Source organism: Notechis scutatus, chromosome Z (genome assembly GCF_049901735.1).
Source record: "Notechis scutatus isolate UNSWTSFEM ecotype Mainland chromosome Z, rNotScu1.2, whole genome shotgun sequence".
In the NCBI taxonomy this organism is placed as follows: Eukaryota; Metazoa; Chordata; class Lepidosauria; order Squamata; family Elapidae; genus Notechis; species Notechis scutatus.
The window spans coordinates 17,908,121-17,931,761 of NC_142025.1; the positions used below are offsets into that span (position 1 = coordinate 17,908,121).

Here is a 23,641-nt window from a genome sequence, read left to right on the forward strand (position 1 = left end):
TTCTCTTGTAATGTCTGATTCATTGGGGGCATAGATAGCTAAAATAAAATTCATTCTTATTAAGCATCACATAGTGATGATATTTGGTTTTCCTCTCCATCCCACCCAAAATTTTATGGAAACAATTAAAGTTTATTAAGTAGTTTGAACTCTGTTTTTTAAAGTCATCAAAGTTAAGCAAGCTCTCAACATTCTCAGTTCCATAACATGGATATTATGGTATTTTCTCTGAGAATATACTACATGAAAGAATGGTGTCTGTCACTTTAACATTTTCTGTTCAGCACAAAGACAAAGGAATGGGATTAGATATTACACGGGTGTCAAACTCGATTGTGTCATGGGCCAAATCATGACATATCATGACATTTTTTGCCAGGGTGGCCTGGTGTGACGTATCTGGCTGCCATTTGCCAGTTTGACAGGCCTGGATCATTAGAGAGAGCTCTTTATAGGGTCAATCAAAATCAAACTCACAGTCTTTTAAACTTTTCTTGCGCCAATTTTTCTTGCTTAGGTCTCTTAGATCATTATTAGCAGATTGTGCAGTAGAAGAATAATGATAGAATTTAACTAACAATTTTAAATTCAATTTGGGGAAGTTGTGTTATATTCAAGATAGCGTGTTTTTCAAATAAAGTGTCCTTGAAAATAAATAAACAAACATTGATTATTCAATTTGCATGAACATTTATAAATAAGATGATAAATGAATGGATTTTGACTTTGTGTGTGTGTGTGTGTGTGTGTGCGTGCGTGCAATTTTTTTTTTCCAGGGAGTACCACAGCTACGATCACAGAAAAACCAGTACCAACTGATACTACAGTTCAGCCAGGTAGGCTATAAAAATAATAGTCTCTGGATAAAATACACTACATTTCTGAATTGTGTGTTATGTCAACAGCAATTTAAATGAATTGCAGGATCTTCCAACTTGCTTTCCTTTCAAAATATTTGAAGGATAATGGAACATTTGAATTCTAAGCTCCGTTCACTAAACACTTTTCTTCTTTCATCCAAATGTGTATACAGTATAAAGAATCTGTGTTGATGTATGCCAAGTTGTGACAATACTATGAAAATATTCAGCAGCTGAATTGCACACTGTACTTTCTGGGATAAACATGATATCTTGTCTATAATACATGATGTGTTTGCAAACCAAAGGGAGAAAGGCCATCGAGAACAGGAGTAAGGTTCAGGCTATTTATATGTTCCGCTGTTCTGGGAAAACTTTGCCAGGTTTTTTTTTCCTCCAATCATACAGTTGGCAGTTTTACAATATTCTTTCCTAGGTAGACTTCTTTGAAAGATTTTATGCAAATTGCTTAAACTTGAGCAGAGACAAAAAAAAGTTATTACTGGCAGCTGGTCCTTTCTCCTCAATCAATACAATAGCTAATAGTGCTTGGAAAAGCTCTTAATTTGCAGTTTCATTGGGCTATTTTATTATCCTGCATGGAGAGAGAAGAGAGGGAGAGACAGAAAGATTTCCCCCCCTCCTCAAATTCTCTAAATCTGATCAGCAGTTTTAAATGCTTTGTGTTAATAATTGTAAAAAGGGGAAAAGGTCACTCCTCCCCTTACTCCCATTTCCTTTATTAAATGACAATCAGGCACAGCCTCAAAAGTAATTTCACAGGCTATGTGTCTTTGGATGTGTTTCTGCCATACTGAGGCTTTGCTATAAGCAAAAAGAAAAAAGAAAAAAAGAATGTATCAATAATGAAAAAGCTTCCATAAAAGACAACAGTGTGACAAAAAGCAATCAGAGTAAAGTAATTAATTCCAAGATTTTGTCTCTTAACCTCTGAATTTCCTTGTCATAAAATGCTTTCCATGCTTTAAATTAATTTTTCTTCCTCCAAGTTTATTCAGTCAGCATATACTATTGTGAACAGCATCCTGTTTTTTCTATCTTCAGAGTGTTGGGGGGGGGACTTTGTTGAAACATTACTTTGAGGGTTATTTTTTCCTTGACAATAATCTTAGCTTCAGTGTTGTTTGATTTCTTTGTTTCTTGAAGGCTTGTGTATGGAGATGCTCAGTCATCCAAAGGTTCTTTTTCAAAAGGCAACTGGACTTTGTTTTTTTCTGAAGACGTTTTGCTTCTTATCCAAGAAGCATCTTCAATTCTTCAGAACTTCTTCAGAAGTACTGAGAAGTTTCTTGGATGAGAAGCGAAATATCTTCAGAGAAAAACAAAGTCCAGTCACCTTTTGAAAAAGAACCTTTGGGACATCTTCAAGGCTTATATAGTGAAACTTATAATAAGGCATTACTGTTAGTTCTTATTTTTATTGGTTTCTCATTTGAATATATGTGAATATATTTGAATATATAAATATATTCACATTTCTTAGACAAAGAAAGATTAGTATTTCTTTAGAAATGATCCTGCTTTTGTGCAATCTCTGAGCAGTTTTAGAAAAATAGAAGTAGGGCTGTAAAGCTTTACATCTAATCATGACATATGTAAAAAAAAAAACCAGGAAGATTATTGTGGCTGCCAAAATTTAGTTTCCTGCATCCATTGTCATTCAGTTGTGTCTGACTCTTGGTAGTTCTGTGGATCCACATTCTCCATACAACAGCCTTTGCTTGGCAATCTTGGCTTTAAGTGATATTTTTGGCAAGGCTTAGACTTTTTTGTTTATGATTTTTGCAGTCCATGGGATGAGTAGTAGTCATCTCTACTATCATGATTTGTAGGCATCCACCCTTTTCCTATCTTCCTTTTTCAGAGTTCAAGTTTTGCAAGCATAAGTAGCTATTGGAAAAATTATTGCTTTAACTAATCTGCATTTGGTTGGGAGGCTAGCTTTACTCTTCCAGATATTATTCATACTGGACATTGCAGTTCTTCCCAGAACTAGATGTAGGGCTGTCTTAATGCATGGACCTGACGGGCAATTGCCCGTGGGCCTCACGAGCATAGGTGCCCCTTCAATGCCTCTTGTATCATATAAATACAGCAACATATTTTTTACATTTTATTGCATTTTTATTAATACTAACATGCAAATATATGCTTAATTTTATTCACCATTTACATTTTTATTCCTGTGAGTATTGGTCATAGGGGCCCCAGTATACACTGCTTTGCCTGCGGCCCATAATGATGTTAAGACAGCCCTGGCTATAGGACTGCAGTCACCACATTGGTTAACTTTAGAGCCCAGAAAGATGAATTTTGAAGGTCTCATTGTCAGGTTGCACTCTGACCTGTGTCTTCTCTTCAACTACCATTATCTTTTCTACTGATATTAAGCTGTAATCCAAATTTTTCACTTTGAATCTTTGACTCTCATGATTAGCCAACTCCAGATCTTCCTTGCTTTCCACAAGCACTACAATTTTTCCTGCATTTCTAGAGTGGAAAGTATAAATCCTAAAAGATTTTTAAAATAAAGTGGAAAAATATCCAAATCACTATCCCTACCTTAAAAATCCCAGAAATCAAAAAATCATGACTTCACCGATTACTATAATGTTAATTTTTTCATTGTAGCTCATAGTCAGTCACAAAATGTGACCCACAGCTATCTAAAGGTTGCCCACTTCTATTACAGAAAAATCTGTGTGCTTCTTTGTAATTATAGGCTATGATAAAAAAATATCAAGTTGTTAGCTCGAACAAAGGTCCATTTGTATTTTTATGTATATTACATTTTTAAAAAGCATAAAAACAGGATAGTTCCATCATGATGTCCCTCTTAAATTTTATGACCAGAGTTTTGAAGACTCCTTGTTTGTAGATATCACTAAGGTATTCTCTGGAGTCTTATCCAACACCAATATTCAGAAGCATTTATACTTTTCAACTCTTCAAAGTCCGAATTTCTCTTTTGTAAAGTATCACAGGGAATATCATGGCTTCCGTAATTCTGATGTTGTAGGCTTAGACACATGATGGCATTTCCAAGGCCTTGTGGCTAATGTAACAAGAACTAGTCAGTGGCATAATCCTTAATTGTTTGTTCCTTTTACCATTGAGAGTTGATCTAAAAGAGAGTATTTACCACTTCAATATCTTTATTGTTAGTTCTACGGCTGAATGCTCTACTTGTCGTCCCTAGTTTGATCTTTTTTATATTTAATTTTAGCCCTATTTTAATGCAATGAGCTCCTTGACTTTTATTATTCTAAAACTTCTTCATTCTTGACTATCAGAATAGTGTCATCAGCATAGTGCAAGTTATGAATATTTCTTTCTCCAACTTCAAAATTACACTCATCTTCTTCCAATCAATCCTCCTTTAGTATTAAGCATATAAGGTTGAACAAATAATGGGAGAGAATATTGACTTGCTTTACTTTTTGGCAACCTGGAGCCATTCTGTCTTACCATGTGCTGGCTTCCTGGCAGGTTGCAGATGAGCATCTTGAGATGTTATGGAATTTCGTTTTTTTTCTAAGCGCATTTCACAGTTTGACAAAATAGACTCAATAGAACATCTTTCTGCAATCAATGAAGCACACAAAACTCAATTTTGTATTATTTGGCTTTCTCAATTCTCCAGCAATAATATCATGTGAAGCTGTCATTTGCAATGGATGATCCTAAGTATTATTTTGCAAAGAAAATTAAGGGTATGGTACAATAGTTTGTACATTTGGTAAACCTCATTTTGGAGGCTACTGTAGGGTTGCATTTTTGGAGAATGGAATTAAATTCCTCCAATGGCTTGCATTTAGAAAGCTTGGAACATTACATTTCAAACCAGTATTTCTCTAGTTTAGCAATTTGTCTGGACTTATTCATGTTGAAGTACGCACAATCTCAAGTTGCCAAGGTTGCAAATCACAGCTTTTAACTATTGGAGTCCAGTTGGATTGAAACTTTGTATGAATTTAGTTGATTAAGTAATTAAAGAATAGTAAACTTAACATATGCCATTCTGATGTTTTGGCTTCCCTATCTTACTGTCTCAGAATTCTTAGTCACTTTAACAAAATATGGCTACCAAATCTGAACTGCAAAAATTTGTACAACCAACGGATTGCAAAAGAGTTATTTTTTTCCTACATCTCTTTACTGCCATCTAAATTTATCTAGATTTTTCCAACTCAGATCTTTACACTCTCAAACTCTTTAACCTTAATGTACATGAGATCAATCAATGTTCTCCATACTACTAAAAGCATTTCAAAAGTGGAGTTTGTAACAGCACCAAGGCATGATCCAACCTTACCCATGACTTTCTAGCAATTGATAGCTCCATTGCTTCTCCCTAACTTCAAAACTGGCTACATGGTTAGCTGCATCATATTCCCTTTACTTGCAACAAAGCTGTCAAAACATATCAAAACTGGGTGGGCCAAGAAAGACGAACAACATTGCAAAGGGCTTGGCTGGCTGACTACTCATGTGGAGCATTAATTGTTCCAGCTGTGCACAAGATGTGTCCAAGAAATGCAGCTGCTGGCTACTCTCATAGGCCAGATTTGTTTTAATTACACAATAGAATGTATGTTATGCTTTCAAAGAATCTTACAGAGATTTGGATGGTGAGATTTTGTCCTCAACTTCAATTTAAACAGCTTGTTAGGCGTATATCGTGCTGCTGCATTTGCTGCTTATCTGGAAAGCTGCAAACATACAAACTGGGTGGTTTGTGGGGGGTTTGTTGTAGTTTTTTATTTTTGTTCTTGTAATCAGGAAGCAAGATCGGAGCTGTGTGAGAGTAACCCAATTGTATTGGCTCAAGCATTAGAAGTGATGAATGAGAGCGTATATGTCTGGGATTGTTTGGGAATGCTTCATACAGAGTGAAATAATTTGGAAGATTGCAAACATGGTGAGTTTCTGCTAATCAAAACTAGCATTAACTGACAGTTGATCTTTGTGATACTCTAAGAGAGAGTGGAAGGCAGGTTATGTCAGCCTCTGAGAGACAGCAGGGGATTCTTTATAATGTTGTGTATAGCTAACATTGGCACGTGCATCATAATATACATTCCACTGACTTATGCAGAACTTGGAGTAAAATGTTTTCATATTTGTTTTGAAATGCTTAGTTGGGTGTATCAGACAACAGTTGCTTTCAAGTCTTTCTGCTGTAATCTATACTAAAATTAACAGTTGCATCAATATACAGCTATATATGATGGCACAGTGGTTAGAATGCAGTACTACGGCTTACTTCCGCTGACTGCCAGCTGTCTGCAATTCGGCAGTTCAAATCTCACCAGTCTCAAAGTTGACTCAGCCTTCCATCCTTCTGAGATGGGTAAAATGAGGACCCAGACTGTTGGGAGCAATATGTTGACTCTGTAAACCACTTAGAGAAGGCTATAAAGCTCTGTGAAGTGATATAGAAATCTAAATGCTATTACTATAGGTACACATCAATATAACATATGCAACTATTTGAAGTTACTATGGCATTGAAAAAAATTACTTATGGCCAGTCCTCAGAATTATAGCAATAGCACTTTCACTATCACAGCATCCCCATGGTTATATAATCAAAATTCAGGTCCTGGGCAATCCACATGTATTTATGATAGTTGCAGCATCCTGAATCAGTGATCATCATTTGCAATCTTCCCAACTGGCTTTTGACAACCAGTCAATGGGGGAAACCAAAATCACTTAATGGCCATATGATTCACTAAACAAACCTGGCAAAAAAGTCATAAAATTGGGCACCTTTTTTTTTTAACAACTGCTTTGTTCAGCAATAGAATTCTGGTTACAATTGGGGTCATACGTCAAGAGCTAATTGAATATAAGCAAGTGATATTCTTTTATTTAGAGAAAGAATTATGTCCAAGTGTAATTCTTTGGATACAGGCTTTCTGAGTTCATATAGAAGCTATATACTGGTGCAGGTTTGAAGTATAATTAGCAACTCAGTATTACAACTTTCTAGTAAATAGTCAGCTCTTCTTTTTTTTTCCATTCTACTTCTCTCTGTCTCTAGTTTTAAAAAGTCTAAAATACTCTTAAAATGTTCTTATGTAACTGATACATCTGTGCCAACCACAGTTGATAGCACAGTATGACAGAAATGCTATCAGTGGACTCCCTCATTCCTGTTAAAAAGGGTTTCATCATTTGGAAACCTGACAGAAAAAATGCTTGAAGACAAAATATAATCCAATATAATAGCAACGTAATATATCAAACATGAGCGTCTCAGTTTTCCCATGAGATATATATAGGAGTTGCTTTTCCTTTTTTAAAAAATTAGGGTTTTTTTAAATTGAATTGAGTTAGTTGAGTCTTCAGGCCTTAGTAGGCCTCATTTATTTGGAAAGGAACAGTAGAATTAATTCATTTGGGAGTTATCCATGGTTATGGGTGGATACTTTATTATAGTTCATCATCATCATAAACGAATTTGGCATATTGTGAAACTATGGATTAAAGCAATCTTCCCATTATGTTGAATAACTTTATTTTCAAATTCAAATTCCAAGTTTCCCTGAAAAATAATAAACAGTTTCATATAAGACTATTTGGCAGACTTTGGGAAAAGCTGAAAGCAAAACATGATCTCACCCTGACCAAAAGAAGTTGCATAACACCATACTTTTCATGCTGTACAAGGAGGTTTATAGTCTGCTTAGTTGGCTGTCAGCCACATTGTCTTTTCTTCTTATCCAAAACTATTCATATAACTGCTGCCATCTTGTGGATATTGCCAATCTATTTATACTTTGCAAAAGAGGAATAGAATTGATTCAACATTCCCAAGTGGAAAGGATTGTGTTCATTTGGAATTACTTTATGATTCTTTTCAATTTTATTGTGAAAAATGCAACAACAACAAAAAACCCCGCTCGGTGAACCTCTAGTGGCACAGGGCAATCTAACTAAACCTACTGATAAGCAACTGTGTAGAAAAGGATACATTCTGTTGGAAGTAATTTGGTGTGTAAAACTAACATCTCATTTGGATGTGTCTCTGGATCCAGATCCAGATTCTAGACATGAACCCTGTTACCTGATTCTGCAGTTCATCAACCTGTTTCATACATGCAATGGGGAGATGCAGAAAGTCTAATGAAACCAAAACATAACAAATCATTATTTTAATACAGGGAATAGCCTTTCTGGAATGCTGTGAAATCCTTGAAGTAGAAGCTCAGGAAGCAGATGGGGGAAACAGATTATTTAAATGTAGAACAGGAATTCATATATTGTGGAGAGCTTTCTTTGGTTGCCAGACAGGTTCTGAACTCCATCAGGAAATTCTCTTAATATAGTTTCCACATGTAGAATATCCCTTTATATCGAAAGCAGACATGCAGGGAAAACTTTGATATATATTTGAGAGTCTCAATTTGTGCAGTAAGATACATTGAAGGATTGCAATAGAGTTCTAAGCCTTACTTAAAACAAAATAAAATATTTCATTCAAGATATATCAAGTGCATGGATTTGCTTTACAGTGGATTTGCTGCTTGTCTAGTCTAGAATTGTCTGCAGACTGATAGAAGCTCTTTGGGAATTTTATCAAAGCAGATTCTTTCTTGTGCCTTGCTACCAGATATTTTTAAATGAAGATACCCAAGGATGCAGATTCCCAAAGTTGGCAGATCATGGTACTTTGTACCTTTATCGCACTGTCTGCATAAGAATACTGTGGTTGGTAGTATTGCCAGAATAACTGTCCAAGTAATTTTGTCATTGATAGCTTGGTTCTGAAACAGAAACAAAGAAAAAGATATTGTTCATACACTTATATCGATGTTTGTGCATAACCAACATCTACATTTAGGTACAAAGTGGATGTACAGTAATACATATCCAGTTCCAAGTAATCCATCCATAGCAAACAGAACTCTGAGGCCAGCAGGTTCCTCAAAAAACAGGTTTATTGGACATATCATATTGGCACAGACTGGTAAAAATCAACCCTGAATGTTCCCACAGTTTTCACCTAATTAAAAATAAAGTTTTTTTTCCCACTTTGCCGATCAATCAATCTCATGGTTCAATCAAGGTGCTGTCTGGTTGCTTGAAAACTTCACTCCTCCTCTTGTGGAATGTCCTTGGTTCTCAGAGGAAACTATTTTTTTTTATACTAGAGTTTTATTTGGGTTTTCACAAAACATACAAATACAAATAAAATATCTTTTTTGAGAACAGCATGCTCTTGGGTTATCACTTTTCCATACAGACATAAACTCAATTACATATTCATTTTATATATTCTAATCCATATCTTATAACTATTTTTGCAGTTTTCTCAATAGTTTTTCCCTTTCCTTGCTTTCTGTAACCTTATTTTTTAATTATCTCATTCCTTTCTAAGTTCAATTACATATCTTTTTCTAATTTTCAGTATCTTTCTAATCAATATTTTTATACTTTTGTATGTCCTGTTTACAATTTCTTATTTTCTTTTCTCATAGAACAAATTTTCCCCTGTAATTACTAGACTAGAGTGTAACACCTTCGTATCTTTTAATTATTATCCATTCAAATCTTATTTAAAGTTTAAATTATGCCTTTACAGTTATAACATTCATTTTCTAACCTCTATTTTATAACACATAACTATTATCAACCAAATTCTGCTTGATACATTTCCTTAAAAATACACACTAAGTTCTTTAAAAAAAAGTGTGTGTGTGTGTGTGTGTGTGTGTGTGTGTGTGTGCGTGTATGTATGTTTTCGTAGATTTTCATGGGTACAGGTATGCAGGTCTTGGAGTGTTCGGGTCTTTTCCTATGTAAGATTGAGAGTATCTTGGCAACGTTTCAAAGAGGTCCCACTAGCCATCTTCAGGCTGGTGCTTTCAGCTTTGTGCTTCTATGAAAGTATGAATAGAAGAGATGACTCCACCAGACTGTCAATTATCTGGAAGCCTGCACTCTCAGACAAAAAAATCTCCACACCACAAGCCAGCCAAACACCTGGGTACAAACAGACTCCCCCTGATACCTCCAGCTCAAACACACCCCAACCAGGCACCCAGATGAAACCTAGCTTCCTAATAAATGATAGCTGTCCATTTACTTGGAGCCAAGCTGCACTAAAAGCCTCCAATACAGGAACACAATGTTGCCAGCCAATCAAGACAAAAAAAGCTACAAAACAGACAGAAGATATTAGAGACACCAATCAAGCAGAACACAGCAAACTCCAAGACCAATAAACACAGACCAAGACTCCCAACCAATCAGGATGAAGAAAATACCATTCTGGCACAGCGTAGGCTAGCACCAAATTTAAAACAGAAACGGCTGTGAAAGTCTGACTCACAGACAAACACTATGCAGAAGCCTGATGATGGCAGATGAGATTCTGTCGAAACGTTGCTACAACTTTAAAAGCACAACTATAATGACATGGGAAAATACCCGAATAAAGCTGAATACCATACATATAAATACCCACGGAAACTTAAGAAAACAAAATATATATATATATATATATATATATATATATATATATATATATATATATATATATATATATATATATATATATATATATATATATATATATATATATATATATATATATATATATGTTTTCTTAAGTTTTAATGGTACTTACATGCTGCAGTTCATTTATATTGTGGATAATCTACTGTATACATATATGTTATATGTATGTATTGGATGTACATATGATTAAATTATCGACTACTTCATTTATATTGTTTCATACAATAAAGCAGTAACTCATACAACATATATTAAGTTCATATTGTACTGAGTATTTATAATTAAATAGTCCATGTTGGTAGACTAGATATATATAGTTTATATATATAATCTAGTTGTGGGGAGGAAGAATATATATATATATATATATATATATATATATATATATATATATATATATATATATATATATATATATATATATATATATATATATATATATATATATTTGTTTTCTTAAGTTTATGGGTACTTACATGTATGGCATTCAGCTTTGTTCGGGTATTTTCCCATGTCATTATAGTTGTGCTTTTAAAGTTGTAGCAACGTTTGGCAGAATCTCATCTGCCATCATCAGGCTTCTGCATAGTGTTTGTCTGTGAGTCAGACTTTCACAGCCGTTTCGGTCTTAAATTTGGTGCTAGCCTATATATATATATTGGAAGATTTTCACAGGTACGGGTATGTAGGTCTAGATGTGTTCAGGTCTTTTCCTGTGTAAGATTAAGAGTATCTTGGCGACGTTTCGGCGAGGTCCCACTCGCCATCCTCAGGCTTGTGTATTGGGTTCTTTTTAATCTTGTGTGTCGGGCTTAGCACCAAATTGAAACAAAAAAATGGCTGCTAAGCCTGACACACAAGATTAAAAAAGAACCCCAATACACAACCTCGAGGATGGCGAGATGAGATTCTGCCAAAACGTCGCTATAATAAAAGCACAAATATTAAGACGTGGGGAAATACCCGACGAAACTTAAATACCATACATATACATATACACATATACACATACACACACACACACACACACACACACACACACACACACACACATATATAACAATAGTAAATGAAATAATTATCCTATTTGAGTTCAGCTCAGCCATTAATATTGATAGCAATCTTATACATTTCTATTTAAGACATTTCCATCTTTTAACCATTACCTAATAACATCAGTTGTCATTCACTTTAATCACCTATATTTCATATTTTACTCATTACTGTCTTTAACCAAAACAAAAAAAACAAAACAATGGTTAACAGTAGTCATTAAAATTATTATTCAACTGATATTAATTTCATTAAAAATCTTTCATGTTTCTTTTCAATTATATATTTTTTAAAATCATTGAGAGCCTTATTCTCTTATCTTCTTTGTTTCATTTAATTACTAACAAATATTCCATTATACATCAATGCCAATTTTATCTATCACTTTAATTATCTATCATATTTTCTAACTCTTTTCTATTTCTAGTATAACAATGCTATCTCATGTACCCTTGCCGAATCCTTTCTTTAAGTTAAATTTTTAACCATTGTCTCTGTGCCTTTTAAATAAGCTTATACCTTTAATTCTTGTACGCTTTTCCCATTTCTCTATATCTTGTTTCTGTCCTTTATAACTTCTTTTCCTTTCCATCTTCCCCCTCTTTTTCTCCCTCCCCTTTTTGTTCCCTTTTCTATCTGATTCTCCCTTCTGTGGTCCTCCCTTCTGCTTCTTCCTAATGTTATAGTTACTTTTCAAATTACTCTATTTTTTTGGTTGTTGCTTTAAATCTTAAGTTTTTAACTCCCTTTCCCCCCTTTCCCTTTTTTAACCCAGCTTAAAATCGCTCGGTCATTAAAGATGGCTTCTTCTTTGTCCCGCCCTTCTTGTTCTACAAGCATTTCTTGTTGTTTTTCATAGTTCAGAATCTCCATTTCTAAAAATTGAAATACGAAGCCAAAAGATCCTCTTCCCTCTTGTGCCTCTTTTTTTTGTTCTTTAAGTCTCATTTTTTAGCTCTTCAAGGAGTGATGCCATTTTAAAGATTTTTAAACAACCCCCAATTGATTTTATTTCGTTTCATTAGGATCCACCTTCCAAAATTCCTGGAATCACCCAATAATCCAAAGATTTCTTGCTTCTTTTCTCACTTTCTCTTTCCAGGGCTTTGTTATCTTGTAACAAAGTTTCAGCTACAATGTGTCCTTTACAGGTCTTGTTAAAATTCCACTATCGATTCTTTTTACTTCCAGGTGGTCTCCTCCATTTTTCCAGATTCCACCCTCTTTTTTTTCCTCCTCTGCTTCCTTTCTTTTTTGAAATTTTTAAATTATCCAAGAATCTTTATCCCTTTGACACTTTATTTTCAGCTAGAAATAGCCTGTTAATGTCAAAGTGGATTAATATCAATTACTTGTTCAAATCTCTTCTTCTTAACATTCCAAGTCAATTAAAACTGTCAATGTGAGAGAGAAAAAAACAATTCTTTTTCCTTTCTCTTTCGCCGCTTTAAAAATCTTTTTTAGGAATGGTATTAGTCTTTGTAATTCAAGTTCCAGGTACCTTAAATAGATGTTTTCTCTGTTTAACCCGGTCAGTCAAACTTTCTCTTGTAAACTTCCTCCTGCACAATCTTGTCTGGTTCGGTTCTCTTTGAGGTGGCCATTTCTGACCACTGCTGCAACCGCCTTTGGGAAACGGAGTAATGGCCAGCCAAGGAGGAGAGATGTGGCTCTCCTCAATCCCGCTGGCGGTCTCCCCCTTCTTCACCACCTCTACAGGGTGTCTTCAGCCTGGAATCCAAGCGGCTCGGGGTGCTCCAGTGGTGAGCATGGATTGAAACCGTGCACGATTGTGGATTTCGGTCCACCTCCAAAGAAGGGAGGGGAAACTATTTTGTTTTGGCTACAAAACCCCAGCTATCTCTATTCCTCAGCACCATTGTGGCAACACCGAAGCCTCCAAAATGGCCTCAGTCAGGCCAGCTTCAGAGTTTAATCTAGTTTCATAAAATCTATGAACTACATTTATGCAGCTGATGAAATGAGAAAAAACCTAGTTAGAAGCCATAGCATATTTATAATAAAATTACAAGTAAGAAAAAAAATATTTACTAGCAGATCCAGTTTACATACGAAAAATGCACATAGATGATAGTGGGCTGTTCCTTATGGCTAGGTTATGGTATAATATACTATTTCTTTTTTAAAAGAACTTTTATTAACTTTTATCAGAAGATAAAAATATAGAAAAAAATGATACTTAGAAAACGAAGAGAAAGAAAAAGTTCAGAAAGAGAAAAACATTGTGAGTTCTGACTTTTTTCAGTGTAGTAAAATATAAATACAATACAACCTCAAACTTTTGCTTTACAGATCACGTCAAGCTATTTCTATGATAAAACCATTTTAATAATCAAAACCTAAAATCCAGGTTTCACTTTTTTTCCATTTCAAGCAAAAATCAATTTTCAAGTAGAAACAAAACTAGATAAATTCTTTTCTTTAATTAAAACAGTCAGTTTCTCCATCTCTGCTAACTCAAATCACTTTTACCATGTGCTGTTCCTTTGTAAGAATTAGCGTTCTTTACATCTTTACACAAATAAGATTTTTGCTGAGAAAACTTCTGGTTTCAATTTTATATTTATTGTAAGAATCTTCTGAATTAAAGTAAAATCCTGGTCTCAGTATTGGTACCATCTACCATTTTGTGAGCAGACAAGAAAATATGTCAGATTAACATTTACTGCCCCATTTATGACTTCTATTCAGGCCCAATTAAAGCAAAGGTTCTATATTTTATGTGTCTGCATCCAAGGTAGGATCTACTTCATACCATGGTTAGATGTAACTGGGGAAAAGCCTTACTTGCCCCATAGTTTATTGCCATGTAAATGGAAGAGGTCTTTGCAATCTATTTCCCAGTTCTTCCTTTTGAGCATGATATGAAAGCATTTCAGCTCTAGCAGTTTCCCCTGGCCATGATGCTCCCATATCCTTGGTATAACGGGAAATTGAGGAACCATGCAGAATTAGGTAAGTTTTCAGACTTAATAGTCTCATAGAGCAGGTTCTTTAGATCAGTATTTCTCAACCTTGGCAAATTTAAGATAGGTGAACTTCATGCTGGTTGAGGGATTCAGGAAATCCACCCATTGTACAGACGTTTAAGTTGAAAACTATGGCTTTAGATTATCATAAGCATGACTATTTATTTCAACATGGGGCAAACCCATTTGACAGTGCTTGAAAGCCTTCTGTGTTGAGTGAGACCTTAGGTTTACTGTTCTGCCATGGTGGCTTTGCGGTCATTGTAGTTCCCATGTTATACAATGATTCAGACCAATGCCATAGGGGAATGCTAAAAAATAGTAGAAAACTCATTGATTCCTTTCCCACTCCAGCACAGTTGCAATTTAATGCCAATCACTGCATGTAAGTCAATGCAGTAGCAATCAAAAGAACTATTGACAGTTTGTTAGAATTATCTTTGAGTTATGTTTCTGAAAAGAAGTTAAGTACAGTAATAATTTCATGAATTACATCTTGTTTTCTTGTAGCCATCCATTATTCCATTACTGAAGAACTTCCGGCATATGGTTTCAACTGTGGATTTGGCTACAGTTCTCAAAAGACAATCTGTCGCTGGGAACATGATGCCCAGCTGGATTTGAGATGGGCAGTACTCACCAGCAAAACAGGACCCATTCAGGACCACACAGGTAAAGTAGGATTAACAACTGATCCAGTGATAAGTGGGAAAAAATAAATATTGTGTTTAAAATAAAAGATCTGTCAGGACTAATATTTACAGATAGTTCTTGATTGATGACCATGTGAACTTACAACAGATCCAAAACAGGACTTAAAATCCAGGTACAAAGTTCCATTGATTGCTCTTCTCCACCAGGCACATGATTGCACTTCAAGCATGCAAAAACACAATCATTTGCAGCATCCCACAGTCACATAACCTCTCTTCATGACGGTTTTGCTGAAAACCAGACCTTCCAGTTTCAGCAAAACCAAACCATAACGAACAATGGGCTCACTTAAACAACTGATGCATTTGCCTTTATGACTGCTGTGTTCACTTAACAACTGTTGGAAAAAAGGATTGTAAAATTGGTTGGGCCATGTGACTGGACCAGTTTGATAACTGTTTCAGCTGTATTGGGCGGGCCCCATTATGGTTGTACCTTGTATCTGTATGTCAATACTGCTTTGCCTTGATGGAAAATAATGGTGCCATTTCAAATCCTGTCCTAGAATTATTAGATTTAATTACTGTGCACAGTTAACCTGGTGCTTTTAAGTGTATGTGTATTTTCTTAAACTTGCAAGATCACTTAACTTCAGGTACTTCTAAAATGTTTTTAGAAGCTTTATTATTAGATAGAAACCCTCATATAGTGAGATGTTAGGCCTTCTAGCTGCTTTTATTCCTAAGGGCAGAAACCTTTTGAACAAAGGGTAACTGTGACCCATATTTCAATTATTCATTCCATTTTTTCATTTATGTAGATAGTCAGAAGTACTAGCAATGAACCTTCCTTTCCCATTTCCATTTTCTACCCCCATCTCCATTTTACTTAATGAGAATGACAAGCAAATTGGGCTCCTTAAATTTAGAGACAGTTCAATTGAATCTTGAGACAAGTCGGTTTAGTTTTTAAGGGGTAGGAAAAAAACTTAAAATACTTTGACTATGAATGGCACTGTACAAATAAACGGCATCAAATTAAGCAAAAGGCAGTTAGCTGAAATGAAGGCTGTAATAATGAGAAAAATTGATGCAAAGTAAAATGAAATGACTCAGTGAGAACTGACATTGAAGGGAGGTTAAAAGCCACATTAGCCAAGGACTGACAGAATCTAAAAGGCATGCATACGTTGAGCTGTAATTAAGACAAAAAAGGCAGAGTTCTTGACCCAGAATTGCAATAATATTCTTGAAATGAAAAATATTTGAACTTTGCCATGAGTGTCTAGAGACAAGCATGACTTGTCCTCTCACTGAAGGGTTGGGGAAGGGTGAATTATATCTCTCAAATGAGATTTTGTTAGGAACAGATATTCTATGCTTTTCACATTTCTAAGCCATAATCTGAAAACAGATACATAAGGAGTTTTACACACACACACACACACACACACACACACACACACACACACCATATACTTGATATCCTTTTTCACTATCTTCAGCTTCATAGTGCCTCTATGTAAAAGAACAATTGCTATTCCTGCACCTCTTTACATAGAATAGCCATTTGACATGTTCTCTCTTGAAAAATGGTTTGACTATGTATGGAAATGAATAAATGAATTGGTTAAGTACCAAAGAGCTGCGAAGGCTCATTCCAAAAACTGCAGGCTGGAATACAGAGAAACAGAATTGGGGTGGAAAATCTACCCTCACATACAGCAGCTAAATCCCATCAAATATAACTGAGCTGGAATATATACAAACAGCAGTTAAAGTATTTCTTTAAGGCCTGGAAATATACCAGGTAGCCATAACCCCTCCTGCCTATTCCTTCCCTATCCCAACCATTGGTTCTTTGATTTGGGGCTGGTGAAGAAAAAAGAAGTATGGTGATGATTAGGATGTTGGGTTAGTGATCAGCTGTGTGGATAATGTCTTCCTGTGTGGTGGGTGAGCTCCTGTCATTCGCTCTACCTCCTGCCGAACAAGCAACTTTAAAGCATGCAATCGCAAGTTTGGTGGGCAGATTAACAGGGACATGGAAGGAGCTGACAACTGGGGATCCCCTGGGCAACCGTGATGTCTCTGGCTAAGTCTTTCAACCCAGAAATGCCTTGGTGTTTCCGACCCAAACACAAGTGCAAATAGAAATTATGTGTTTTACCCAGCAAATGAAAGGAAGGTGTTGATGAAGATGGGGTTTCTGTACTTCCCCATATACCTGGGTTAAAGAAATGGATTTGTGTTCTGGTGGCAATATTGACAATAACTTTAATTGTTTCCCTTGTTTTAAAGTACAGACGAAGCTATGGCTAAAGTATTCTTCAATCCACATTTTGAAGCAAACTAATCTGACATTCACTTTCCAAAGCAATGTGAGAGAGAAAATTATCTGCTCTTCTACCTATTTAATGCAGCTTCCCATTCAATAACTCAATACAGCTCCATACAAATAGTACATTTTATTACAAATTGCATTTCAAATACGTACATATTTTATAAGGGTTCTACCATAAAGCACAGGAAATACATAGAGAACAAATGAAAATTGGATGGGATGAATTGATCTGAGTGGAAACACATCTTAATATCTCCACTCTTACTACCCAGCATATTGTTTCTTAAGAATCTCTCCACGTTGTTACTAAAATGATGCCTTACCATTTAGAAAATCAGGAATGTTCATGCCTTAATGAATTTCAGTTTGTTGGAAGAGGAAGGTGAGGCAGGCATACCCATACATGCCAAGATATTTCTCAGTAAGCTTTTCAGTTGCAGCTCCTTAGAAAAGTCTGTTCGTGTTGTAATGCTTGAAGTTTATCAGCTTAAAGGGAGTCAAAACTTGGTCATTGTATCTAATGAAGTGTTTTGTCACAATAGGAGATGGCAATTTTATTTATTCCCAAGTTGATGAAAACCAGAAAAGCAAAATTGTACGCCTCATCAGCCCTATCATCAACCTGCAAAATTATGCCCTTTGCATGACTTTCTGGTATCATATGTCGGGCCCGCACGTCGGCACACTAAGAATCAAACTGCGGTACCAGGTCCCTAAAGAATACGATCGGGTCTTATGGACACTAAGTGGAAATCAGGGAAACTGCTGGAAGGAAGGACGGGTTTTTCTCCACAAATCTGTGAAACATTATCAGGTAGGCCAAGAAATTTAAGCATAAAAGGGCGCTGGGTCAATAGCATTCCATGCATTGTGCATGACTGAATCCCCACATTTAGTTATCTTTCGTGGGGAGAAAAGCTATAGAGTTAAAATAAGTACTAGAGCAACAGAGATCTGAGTTTCATTAAGTTACCAATGCAGTGAGCATGGTTTTCCAGCCAAAGCAAAATGGGACCCTTGAGCTTAGGTGAGTGAGGTTTATTTAGAAACAGACAAAAAATGCTAGACCAAAAGGATAGTGGCGGTGGTCTTCTTCTTCTTCTTCTTCTTCTTCTTCTTCTTCTTCTTCTTCTTCTTCTTCTTCTTCTTCTTCTTCTTCTTCTTCTTCTTCTTCTTCTTCTTCTTCTTCTTCTTCTTCTTCTTCTTCTTCTTCTTCTTCTTCTTCTTCTTCTTCTTCTTCTTCTTCTTCTTCTTCTTCTTCTTCTTCTTCTTCTTCTTCTTTGTCTTCTTCATCATCTTCTCCTCCTCCTCTCCTTCTCCTTCTTCTACTCCTCTTCCTTCTCCCCCCTTTCCTCCTCCTCCTTCCTCCTTCCCATCCTCTTCCCCGTGTCCTCCTTTTTTTACTGCACTGGCTGATAATAAAATATAGACTTCTAAACTCCAATTTCAAAAACTAAATCTCAATGGTAATTGGTTAAGGGTTGAAGTGGTTGAAGTGAACCTCCTACATGCAAAACAAAAGGTCTCTTGCTATAATGATATGTAAGAATGAGTTTGGAAAGTGGGTGGGGGAGATAAATGCTATCTTGGAAACAGCCAGATAAGAAAGGGCATAGCCCACAGCTGCATAATGAGCAGAGAAAGAAGTTCAGCAGGGACACACACACACATACACACACACACACACACACACACATCGCCACAAGTTCCTAGGTGGCAAAGGAGACAATGTGAGATTTGTACTTTCAGACTTGCAAGATTCTGTTAACACAATCTTACAATAATATAGAATTGGTCATGTTTCTTGTCTGGTCTGCCAAGAAAGGCTGATACCTGCTGATCTTCTGCATTCCTTTTCATAATACATCCTTCTCCTGCTTCTTCCTTCATGCCCATTGGAGTGCTGGTGGAGGGACCCATTGCTGTTGCCATAAGTCTGAATCAATTATTTGCAAAGTGCTTTTGTAATAAACATAGATCCTCGGGTTGCCCTAAATCCATAGGTTGACTACCCTTGTCTTAAAAAGATTTCAGGAGTGGGAAAGACCCAAGGATCTGCTGCCAATAAAGGCTGGCAATATTGATGTTTCTTTCACTTAATATGAAACAACTTCTCAATGCGATGCTTTCCTGATGTGCTTGGGGGACAGCTTCCAGAGTTCCTAATCATAACATTCAAAAAGCGTGTTGGCTAAAAATTCTGAGACACTCAACATGTCTATGAAGCACTAGGTTGCAGAAGACAGACATAATTGTATCATCATATCTAATTATATTTACACTGTTTGGGTTTGGGAAAAGCAAAGTCTGAATTATTCACTCTGTATTAAATATGAACTTGGCCATCTATACCCTGTGGCATCAAATCTACAGGTGAATGCAATTCTGCTCTCGTTTTTTTCTTATATTGTTTGTTTTTGAGGAGGGGAATCCTTTCTTTGACCCAACTTACGTATAGTTTAATATTTTATACATTAATCTATATTATGAAAAAAGTACAGGAGTCAAAAATAAGCCAAGTAGAAATACAGAATTATAGCAATAAGTTTAACATGTAAACATATTGGAAGAATCTCTTTGAAGGCCACAGGAGAATCTCCCAGAACAGAGTCTTCCACTGCAGAAGACTCCTTATCACCAGCACCATCCATCAGATGGTGAGACTCCTGTACTTTAATCATACCTTTCATAAGACTTTGGTTTAACCATTCTGGGTATTTTCATTTGAAGCTTAAAATAACTCTTCTTTCCACCATGGTTTGTAGCTCAGCTGTATATTGGGAAACATCTTGTCTTTTCCTGCTTCCTCTTCCCCTTCCACTAAAGTGGTGCTCACATTGGATCTATGACAATTCACCATGGCCAACTTGCCATGGCCAACTCACTGCAGGTCAACCAGCTATGGCCAATTTGTCACAGGATAAATTGTTTCAGGCAAAAGTTACCCTAGTATCAAATAAATGATGGAATAGAATCATTAAAGAAAGGGTGCAAAAGGACGGACAGAATGCAAATGGCAAAAATGAAAATATTTTTATTTATTTTAAATAATTAAATGGAATTGTTAAATTGTGTCACAGTGAGTTGCCACACGGTGAGTTGACCATGGCGAGTTGTCCTGCAGTGACTTGGCTGTGGCAAGTTGGCCGCAGTGCCTTGGCTGTAACAAGTTGATTCATTCCCACTCAACATTGGGAGTCAGTAAGGTTCCACAGTTTTTATTTGTTCTTTTAATTTAAAAGCAATAGGAGGTAGGCTCATATAGGTCCCACAGGTATTTTTAGAAAATAAAATAATGTGTGAGAGTAGCTCAGTGCTATCTTCAAACAGAAAAAGACAATAGAGGAAAATTAAGCTGGAGTTGCAAAAAGCATTCCATATCACTAAGGAAAGAAATGAACAACCTCAATTTGCCTTCTGGTAAATCCCATAGCATCCATCTAAAATGCCCGCAATCCCAAAGGATAATTTAATCCACCACATGATAACAGAATCAAATAAAGGGGAACATGTTCCTTATTAGCTACTTCTGTAAAAATTTCTCAATATCAATTATGTTGGAAATATGCAAATCTGCAAAGATTATGTTCTAACTGTATGGATGTCTGAATGCTGATTTACCTCACAACAATACAATCTGTTTTACACTTTACCCCTGAAGGTAAAATTGCACTTTCTCTGAAAGAGTTGTTTCTTCATAAAGTGGTACTTTCTTGAGCCTTGATAGATAACAGAATATTGGTCTCCTTCAATGTATGCTTGCTTAAAAATTCAGTAATTAGTCTTTGTTCTGGCCGTTAAACAGCAAAATGTAATTTATTTTTATCAGGTAATGGTGGAAGGAGAAATTGGAAAGGGAAATGGAGGAATTGCAGTTGATGATATTAACTTTGACAGCCACATAACACAAGAAGAATGCCGAAGTAAGTATGACTTGGTAGTAACTATAAAATTTAACATACTGAACACCGTGGATTCTACTGGTGATTGTTATTGTTGTTATTACATTTTTATTTCCACCTTTTTAATAAATGCTCAAGGCAAAGATTCTACCTATACATAACCTAAAGGTTATAGCAATCTTGTTAACAAATGTTGGATTTTATACATCGGTAATTAATTTACCTTTATTTTTTTTCCTACCTGTGTTTTTCATATTTCTCTTCTGAACAAGTTACTGCAAGAGCCTAGTCCTGTGCAAAAATAGTGATAAAAATGTTTGATTTTGAGTAGCTTAAGCTTAAATAAGCTTCATAGCTGACCTGGAGTGTGAGACATCCTAACTAAGTCTGCTTAAAATAGAATTAGGTTAACCATTCATAAAAATATTAGTTGATGCAGCTGTAACCCTATAATATTAATGCCAATCCCAGAATGGACTACAACAGAGGTTCTCAACCTTTTCTTCACTATGAAATCCCTTTAAATAGCTTCTTTGGCATAGACCCCCAAGATTTAACTCAAAATTTAAATTATAACATTTCTTCAAACCTTCCAAGGAGTCCATGGACCACAATTTAGAACCACTGGACAACAATAAAACCATCCAACACTACATAAATTAAAATCAATTAAAATTATTGCAGTTGAAACCATCAAAATAGTTTACCCTTAAAGGTCTGAGTGAAAAGATTGATCCTAAACTTACTATAGGTAACCTACTTACCTTTAGGCTAATTTTGGAATTAATTTCACATGTTTTTGGTCATTCGGGTCAAAGTCTTATCAAATAAGAATTTAAACAGTAGATTTCTGTTCTAATATCTTTAGATATGCACTGCAGTTAACATAATTATTTTTCATGGCTAAAGGATACTTATGACTGATTAATGGCATTGGTTTTCAAGATTATAAATGCAATGAATGAAACATGCTAATTTTATACGTGGATTTTCACTTCTCTGAGACAAAAATCCCCTGCTGATAGCACTAAAACTATGCCATGCTATGGTAGAGAGAGGGCTTTTTTCTTCTTTGCTAATTTTGGAAAAATCAGGTTAATGAACAACTCCATCAAGCTAACATAATCATGCTTAGAAAAGAAATAAAAATTCTCAGTATCATTATTGGCAGCATGATAACCCGTCAGTATTTGCCATTATAATAACCAATGTCAATTTTCTTTTGCTTAACAGAATCAAATGATGCAGGGAATGAACTAGTTGAAGTAGAACCAGATATTAATCAGTCCAATCTAATAAAGTCATACAATTATTACTAACATGCTTGTTTGCCTATAGCACTCAATATTGTTTACATGTTTTGCATTTTTTATGTAAGAGAGGAATAAATGCAGATAATATAATAACCAATAATACAGTGTAAGTTTTTTAAGAGGATTGTGTCAAATTCATCAATATCCATTGCTTATATTGTTTTTAGCAAAATAGCCATGATCAAATATCTATGGCGATTCTCAGTCATTCAGGTCATAGTTGTCCAAAAATGCTTTTTCAAAAGGCAACTGGACTTTGTTTTTCCTTGAAAATGTTTCACTTCTCATCCGAGAAGTTTCTTCAGTTGTCATCCTAGAACTTCTTCAGAACTGAAGCTTCTTGGATGAGAAGTGAAATGTCTTCAAGCCCAGTTGACTTTTGAAACAGCACTTTTGGGACAGTCATGTTCAAACGTATCAACAGTTGCTCTAATGAATGCATTGTAGTGGCAAATCAAAGAGGTATTTTCCTTACAACTGGCCTGGAGAGTGGTTCTGATCATTTTAATTCTTCAGGAAAAAACATTAGAGAATCTAATTGCAATCTCTCCAACTCTCCCATAATTGCACTTGAGTAAAAGGGGGGGGGGGCAAAAGATGATGTTCTTGGAATTCTTTAGCTTGAAAATACTGAACATCTGACATCAACTACTGCTAGTTCCTAAGCCTTTAGAACAAGAACTATTTCAAAGCCAACCAAGGGCAGACATCTGGTGAAATTTGTGTTTTCCAGCTGCCTGCTCCTTCATAGAAAAAGGGAGGGAGGGGAGGAGGGGAGGGAAGAAGGAAGGAAGGAAGGAAGGAAGGAAGGAAGGAAGGAAGGAAGGACTCAATTTTTGGCTTATTACTCAGGGGATGCATCTCTTAATAGGAACCTCTGCTTGCATTAGAAGTAGACAGGATTTTTATATAAAGTTTTTTACATTAATGCAGTACTGAAATCAAATATGCATTTGAGGGGGAATATTGTTCTA

General features: G+C 35.7%; 1 protein-coding gene across 6 annotated transcripts in view; it reads left to right on the forward strand.

The window, feature by feature from the left end:
• NRP1 (neuropilin 1) overlaps positions 1-23,641 on the forward strand; it is a 165,004-nt gene that overhangs the window by 134,898 nt on the left and 6,465 nt on the right. For all 6 annotated transcript variants that reach the window (XM_087947104.1, XM_087947105.1, XM_087947107.1 and 3 more), the window contains 4 exons: positions 777-836; positions 14,966-15,127; positions 17,995-18,266; positions 21,282-21,375. In XM_087947104.1, coding sequence (XP_087803230.1) covers positions 777-836; positions 14,966-15,127; positions 17,995-18,266; positions 21,282-21,375 — 588 coding nt within the window. The remainder of the gene's footprint in view (positions 1-776; positions 837-14,965; positions 15,128-17,994; positions 18,267-21,281; positions 21,376-23,641) is intronic.